Source organism: Prunus avium, chromosome 3, assembly GCF_965620075.1.
Source record: "Prunus avium chromosome 3, drPruAviu1.hap1.1, whole genome shotgun sequence".
Taxonomy (NCBI): Eukaryota; Viridiplantae; Streptophyta; class Magnoliopsida; order Rosales; family Rosaceae; genus Prunus; species Prunus avium.
In genome coordinates, this window is record NC_142286.1 from 609,513 (window position 1) to 617,341 (window position 7,829).

The 7,829-nt window shown below is 40.9% G+C and overlaps 1 protein-coding gene across 1 annotated transcript; it reads left to right on the forward strand.

Annotated features, from left to right (window-relative positions):
* Window positions 1-347: 347 nt before the first annotated feature.
* On the forward strand, window positions 348-2,298 carry LOC110755707 (Eukaryotic aspartyl protease family protein). Its single transcript, XM_021956938.2, has one exon. It carries the CDS (start codon window positions 699-701, stop codon window positions 2,085-2,087), a length of 1,389 nt encoding a protein of 462 aa, XP_021812630.1. The 5' UTR covers window positions 348-698; the 3' UTR covers window positions 2,088-2,298.
* The last annotated feature ends 5,531 nt before the right edge of the window (window positions 2,299-7,829 follow it).

Consider the following 7,829-nt stretch of genomic DNA (forward strand, 5'->3'; position numbering starts at 1 on the left):
CTACTTATATATACATGGGTCCCATCTTTTCAGAAAATGTGTGATTTAATTATTTCTTAACAAAACCTTCATAATGGCCAAGGGGTCTAACTCAGTGAAAAAGGGTCTTGACTTGCAGACAAGAGGTCTCAGGTTTGAATCCCCACAACATCATAATTGTGTGTGTGTGTTAGAAATCCCCCTCCCCTGTAATTTAGACTATCGCTTATACTGAAAAAAAAACATAAACGCCATAATCAAAGCCCATAATTTAACTGATATTAGCTAGTCATCGAATAGGTGGCCAACAAGGGTGTTATATATATATAACAATGTCAAAACCCCGTAGCCCTTGTGACAAAAGAGATTAAAGCGTGTGAGCTAGAGACTTCCTCTCCATACATAAATCCCAATCTCTCGCTCATAAAATTGTTGCTGCCTTGCATACATTCATCAATCGAGTTTCATTTTCCTCAAGAGAGACGCAAGACCAGGCATTATTAGCCGCGACGCAATGCTGATATCTCAACCTCCTCTCACGCTCACCAAGTTGGTATGTCTTTCAGTTTATTGATTAATTTACTCCAACAGACAAAACGCAAATTAAGCTCTCCATTATAGGTTGTCTTCCTCAATACTAATCCCTCCATCTTCTTCTCTTAAATCCTTCTCACATTCTCACTAGCTAGCTAGCTCATTTATATCTTTTCGCTAAGATTATGGGTTCGGGTTCAGTCTTTCCATTGTCAAGTGTGCTATTAATATTAACCCTAGGAGCTCTTCTGGTTGCATTCTTTGTTAACCCGGCATGCTCCACTTCAAGACGTGCTCTCGATCTCCATGACCACCACCACCAAACCATGCAAAATGGGTTCAAGGTGACTCTCAAACATATTGATTCTGATAAAAACTTTACCAGACTCGAGCGTCTTCAACGCAGAATCAAGCGTGGCCGGAAAAGGTTGCAAAGGCTCAACGTTTTATCCACCTCATCATCAGATCATAATTTGGGTGCCACCTCCCCTGTCCACGCCGGGCAAGGAGAGTTCTTAATGAAGTTATCAATTGGCACTCCAGCTGAAACCTACAACGCTATCTTGGACACCGGGAGCGATCTCATCTGGACTCAATGCAAGCCTTGTAAGGACTGTTACGATCAGCCAACCCCGATTTTCGACCCCAAAAAGTCCTCAACATTCTCAAAGCTATCATGTGAAAGCGAGTTTTGTGAAGCACTACCCTCACAAACATGCACCAACAACTCCTGTGAGTACTACTACGCTTATGGTGATTTTTCCTCCACAGATGGGATTCTCGCAACCGAAACGTTCACATTCGGAGACGTTTCCATCCCGAAAATAGGGTTTGGATGTGGGAAAGACAATCAAGGTGGTGGGTTCAATCAAGGTGCTGGTCTTGTGGGGTTAGGGCGTGGAACATTGTCGTTGGTTTCGCAGCTCAAGGAGCCCAAGTTCTCTTATTGCTTGACCTCCGTGGACGACACAAAAAGTAGTAGCACACTTTTGATGGGGTCTGTAGCAAACTTGGCCAACACTACATCAAAGCACGCAGATATCAAAACAACCCCTTTGATCAAAAACCCAAACCCAGACCAATCAACTTTTTACTATCTTGGCCTTGAAGGCATCTCCGTGGGTGACACTCGGTTGCCTATAGAAAAAGACACATTTGCCCTCGGAGATGATGGCAATGGTGGGCTAATCATAGACTCGGGGACAACTCTTACGTACATAGAAGAAGGTGCTTTTGATTTACTCAAGACGGAGTTCACTTCCCAGATCAAGCTTGCAGAGGCAGACGCGACTGATACCGTGGGGCTTGAGGTGTGCTTCAAATTGCCGGAGGACGACGGCTCTGGAAAAGTAGAGGTGCCAAAGTTGGTGTTTCATTTCAAGAATGCGGATTTGGAATTGCCTGCTGAAAATTATATTATTGCTGATACCGACGTTGGAGTACTTTGTTTGGCCATGGGGTCTGCCAGCGCTATGTCTGTGTTTGGGAATTATCAGCAGCAGAATTTTCTGGTTTATCATGATCTTGTCAAGGAGACGATTTCATTTGTTCCTACAAAATGCGACCAATTGTGATTGGGTCGGCTATTATTCTTGGTGTACCCACGTACGCTTAGTTTGTCATGATATCATATTTTTTTTCTCTTTCTTATAACAAAAACAATTAAAGTCATGATTTGTTTACCTAGCTAATCTACTCTAAACGAATCAAATTAAAAAAATAAAAGATTAGTCTATATATAATTAAGTATTAATAATATAGCCATATTGTGTGGTACTGTCAAAACTCTTTGTATAATATATGTTTTTGGGTAAAACATACTTTTCGTCCCTTATTTTCTTATTGTTAATATTTTGGTTTCCTTCTCGAATTTGAATAAAATAGAGACGAAATGTCGCTAGACTAAACGGTCATGACACTTACTTACTTCTATAATTAAATGTATGAGTTAATAAACAAGACTATATATAACCTCAATCAAAATCAATTAAAATAGTTGAAATTGCAATTTGATTTCTTATGTTATTTAATGATAACCCAATACAGATAATATACTATCTCATACATCATCAGTTATGATCAAGCCATAAACATAGCTTACAATTACAACAATCAACCAAGAATGGCGATTATCTCTCCAGTAAATTTAGCAAACCTAACATTGACATTATTCCTCTCACTCAATGGTGATTGTCGCCATCGTCCTCCTCTGGAAAATGACTCTTCACAAGTGTTTACCTCATCAGCAACATCTGCAACATCATTCCTCGCGTCCACGAAGTGACTCTGATGGGGAGATGGTATCTCAAACACGAACCTCCAACGAAACTACACCAACACTAGAAATATATAACGAACACTCACAATTTGCGGCTAAACTTAGCTGCGTTTTCTGAATAAATTCTCAATTTCAATATGTCCGATTGGTCTACAAGAGAAAGGTTTAAATAACAACTACATCCTAGGAATATAAGGAATTATAATTCTAGTACAATCAGGAAAACCAAAACAGAAGGAAAATATAAAAGGAAGTCAATCAGCAGTAGGAAAGGTCTCCTAATTTATTTTGGGAAATAATCTTTAAGGTAATTAGGAGGTTTGACTGATCTCTTGGGCTTCCCTAGTTTGGCTTGGGATGCTCCTGCATCAGACTCCTCGGGTTGGAAAGGACTCGACCTCGAGTCAAAATCTGGGGTTTCATTCTCGCCATAGTAAGCTTGTAAGTCAGCGACGTTGAATGTAGGCGAGACACCAATGTCATTCGGCAACTCAAGTACATAAGCATTTTGACCAGCCCTTTTCAATATTTTGTATGGTCCACCACCTCTATCATGCAATTTACCATATTTTCCACGAGGAAATCTCTCCTTTCTTAAGTTGATCCACACTAAATCCCCTTCTTGGAACTCCTTGTAACGCCTATGTTTATCAGCACTCTCTTTATACTTTGTGTTGCTCTCTTTAAGTCGAAGGCTAACACGTTCATGGACCTTCTTGATATGATCAACCATGTCATTGGCATCCCCACTAAAACGATTCTCTACCGGCAAAGGAATTAAGTCAATTGGACTAGAAGGGCTGCGACCATAGACAGCTTCAAATGGGCTCATTCCAATGCTTCTACTTTTTGACTGGTTATATGCAAATTCTGCATGTGGTAGAACATCACTCCAGCCCGTTTTATTGCTACTAACCAAAGACCTCAATAAGTTACCAAGGGTCCTATTGACAACCTCTGTCTGACCATCCGTTTGGGGATGATGTGCACTACTAAATTGGAGCCGAGTCCCCATCTTACGCCACAAAGTCCTCCAAAAATGTCCCACAAACTTGGTGTCTCTATCTGAAGTAATTGTAGTAGGAATCCCATGTAATTTGACAATCTCCTGAAAATAAATATGAGCAATGTTGCTAGCATCCATGGTCGTTTTACAAGGAACAAAATGGGCCATCTTCGAAAAGCGATCAACAACTACCATGACTGAATCAAATCCTTGTTTTGTCTTCGGAAGGCCAACAACGAAATCCATGCTAATGTCTTCCCATGGTGCATGTGGCTCTGGCAAAGGAGTATAAAGCCCCGTGTTCTGACTACGACTCTTGGCCAAGTGGCAAGTCCTGCATCTTTGTACGTATCTCTCCACGTCTCTTCGCAACTTTGGCCAATGAAATTTGTTCTCAACAAGGTCAATAGTTTTGTCTCGTCCAAAGTGTCCTCCAAGGCCTCCTCCATGTTGCTCCTCAATTATCCATAACCGTAAAGAACAATCAGGAATGCATAATTTGTTCCCCTTGAACAAATATCTATCTTGAATATGGTAATCTTGTATTGAATTATTTTGCACACATTCGGACCAGATTTCACCAAATTCTTTGTCTTCTTTATATAACTCCTGCAATTGCTCAAAGCCCTCCACTCTAACTTGCATGACAGATAATAAGGCCACCTTGCGACTTAAAGCATCTGCTACTTTATTGTGGATTCCAGCCTTGTGTTTAATCACAAAATTGTACTCCTGCAATTCTTCCACCCATCTGGCATGTCTCCGATTCAGTTTGTGTTGCCCATTGATAAATCTCAATGCTTCATGATCAGAGTAAAGGATAAATTCCTTGTAAATCAGATATTGCCTCCATTGTCTAAGAGATTGCATAATGGCATAAAACTCAATATCATAAGTGGAGTAGCGTTGTCTAGTGTCATTGAGTTTTTCACTAAAGAAGGCAACTGGTCTCCCCTCCTGGCTAAGAACAGCTCCAATCCCAACTTTGGATGCATCACAATCTACCTCAAAAACCTTTTGGTAATCTGGTAGAATCAGTAATGGTGCTTCAGTCATAGCTTTCTTTATGGCTTGAAAGCTCTTCTCTGCAGTTTCAGTCCATTTGAAAGTATTATGCTTCATACAATCAGTCAAGGGCGCCATAATAGAACTGAAACTTCGGATAAATCTTCGGTAGAATGAAGCTAAGCCATGGAAGCTTCGCACCTCATGGACAGATTGTGGTATAGGCCACTCTTGTATTGCTTCAATTTTTTTTTTATCCATTTTAATACCATCTGATGATATCACATACCCAAGAAAAATTAAGCTATCTGTCAAAAATTCACACTTCTTCAAATTGGCAAAGAGTTGCTGCTCCCGTAAAACTTCAAAAATTTGTCTCAAGTGCTCCAGGTGTTGAACAACATTATGACTATAAACCAGAATATCGTCAAAGTAAACAACTACAAACTTTCCAATAAAAGGACGAAATACCTGGTTCATGAGTCTCATAAATGTGCTAGGAGCATTTGTCAATCCGAATGGCATCACCAACCATTCAAATAAACCATCCCGCGTTTTAAAGGCTGTCTTCCATTCGTCACCGGGCCTCATTCGGATTTGGTGATATCCACTCCTTAAGTCTATTTTCGAAAATATTTTTGCTCCCGACAAGTGATCCAACATATCGTCGAGACGAGGAATTGGAAATCTGTACTTCACGGTGATCTTATTTATTGCCCGACTGTCGACACACATACGCCAAGTCCCATCTTTTTTTGGAGCAAGCAATGCAGGTACTGCACACGGGCTCATGCTCTCTCGGATAACCCCTTTCTTCAACAATTCTGTCACTTGCCTATTCAGCTCCTCGTACTCTAATGGGCTCATCCGATAATGAGCTTTATTTGGGAGAGTTGAACCTGGAAACAAATCTATGCAATGTTGGATGTCTCGCATAGGAGGTAACCCTGCAGGTAATTCTTCAGGAATAACATCATTAAATTCCTGCAAAAGAGGTGTTAATTCTTTAGGAAAATTAAGAACATCTGGATTTGTCTCTTTCACCATCAGCATGTACATATCGCCACTCTCCTCCGCCTCTTTTAGGAATTTTCCTTTGGTGAGAAAGCTTCCAGCACCAATTTTCATGGATTTGGAATTAAATTCGGATTGGGAGGGACCTAAAATAACCTTCGTACCATCTTTGATGAAGGTATATGTATTTTTGTATCCGTCATGTGTGGCCTTGCGATCAAATTGCCAAGGTCTCCCCAATAATATGTGGCATGCATCCATTGGAATTACATCACACCATTGAGAGTCCTGATACTTTTGCCCAATGGAGAATGGCACTAGGCAGCGATGATTCACTACGACTTCGTTCCCTTTCTTGACCCAAGATAACTTGTAAGGGATTGGCTTCGTTTCAGTCTTCAAATTCAGTTTATCAACCATCTCTTGTGAAACAATGTTTTCACAACTTCCACTATCAATAATAACGCTACATACCTTCCCATGAGAGGTACACTTGGTATGGAATATATTATTCCGTAGCCAATCCGGGTTGTCCTCCACCTTGGCAACATTCATGACCCTTCGAATCACCAAGGACTCTCCATGGTCACTCCATGTGATCTCTTCTTCTTCATTGTCCCCATAATCATCAAATATGGGCAGCATCTCTTTTGACATACCGCTGGTTTCGCCCAATTCTTCAACCAAACTTACAATTTTTCTGTTAGGACATTCAGAAGCAATATGTCCTATGCCGGAACATTTGAAACACTTGATCCCTCTCGGTTTGCTGGCAGTAAAGTTCTCCGGTGCATTGGTCTTGGGTGCTTCACGCTTCCCTGGTTCAGAATTTGATGAGCCTTTAGTCATCCAATAATTTTTTTGCTCAGAACCCTCTATTCCAGTACGCCTTGATCGTGTCTTCATCTGTTTCTCTACTTGTATGGCTAACTTGAAGACATCATCATAACTCCAGTATTGCTGTAAAACCACCACATCATGAATTTCCCTACGCATCCCTCCAAGATAACGTGCGACTGTGTGTTCTTCTTCTTCGACGAGTCCACACCTCATGGTTAAGAGATCAAATTCTTCAGTATATTCCTCAATAGTACGATTTCCCTGTCGCAGATTATGAAGTTTCAGGACGTTTGCTTGAAGGTAGTTTTCTGGCAAAAATTTTCTCTTTAGCTCTTTCTTCATTTTCTCCCAGGTTTTAATTTTGGATTTTCCCGTACGATCACGCCGAGTCTTTAGCTGCTCCCACCATGCAGAGGCATTCCTCCTCAATTTAATGGCCACGATCTTAACTTTCTTCTCATCTGGTACCTCTTTGTAGTCAAATATACGCTCAACGGTATTGAGCCAATCAACAAAGTCATCAGGTTGCATCTTTCCCTCGAACTCAGGTAAGTCTACTTTCATGTCGAAATTTCGACCGTAATGATCTCGTCCCCTTTGCACACCTTCCATGTTGTTGTAAAAGGGATTTTCGTCTCCCTCCCCGTCGGAACTCTCACCACCATGGCTTTGAGTCTCGATGCGAGCGACACGATCAGTGAGTTGTTGAATCATTCGTTTAATTTCATCCATGTCGTCTGTAGTGTTACGGCCCTCCATTCGGACACCACCCCGACCACGCCTGTTATGAGCCATGGAGGCTTCCCTCCACCCACAAGAACCAAAGCGCTGATACCAAATTGATGGGGAGATGGTATCTCAAACACGAACCTCCAACGAAACTACACCAACACTAGAAATATATAACGAACACTCACAATTTGCGGCTAAACTTAGCTGCGTTTTCTGAATAAATTCTCAATTTCAATATGTCCGATTGGTCTACAAGAGAAAGGTTTAAATAACAACTACATCCTAGGAATATAAGGAATTATAATTCTAGTACAATCAGGAAAACCAAAACAGAAGGAAAATATAAAAGGAAGTCAATCAGCAGTAGGAAAGGTCTCCTAATTTATTTTGGGAAATAATCTTTAAGGTAATTAGGAGGTTTGACTGATCTCTTGGGCTTCC

Coding starts and splice junctions, on each gene's coding strand:
- LOC110755707 (XM_021956938.2), top strand. CDS start 699: ATGGGTTCGGGTTCAGTCTTTCCATTGTCAAGTGTGCTATTAATATTA.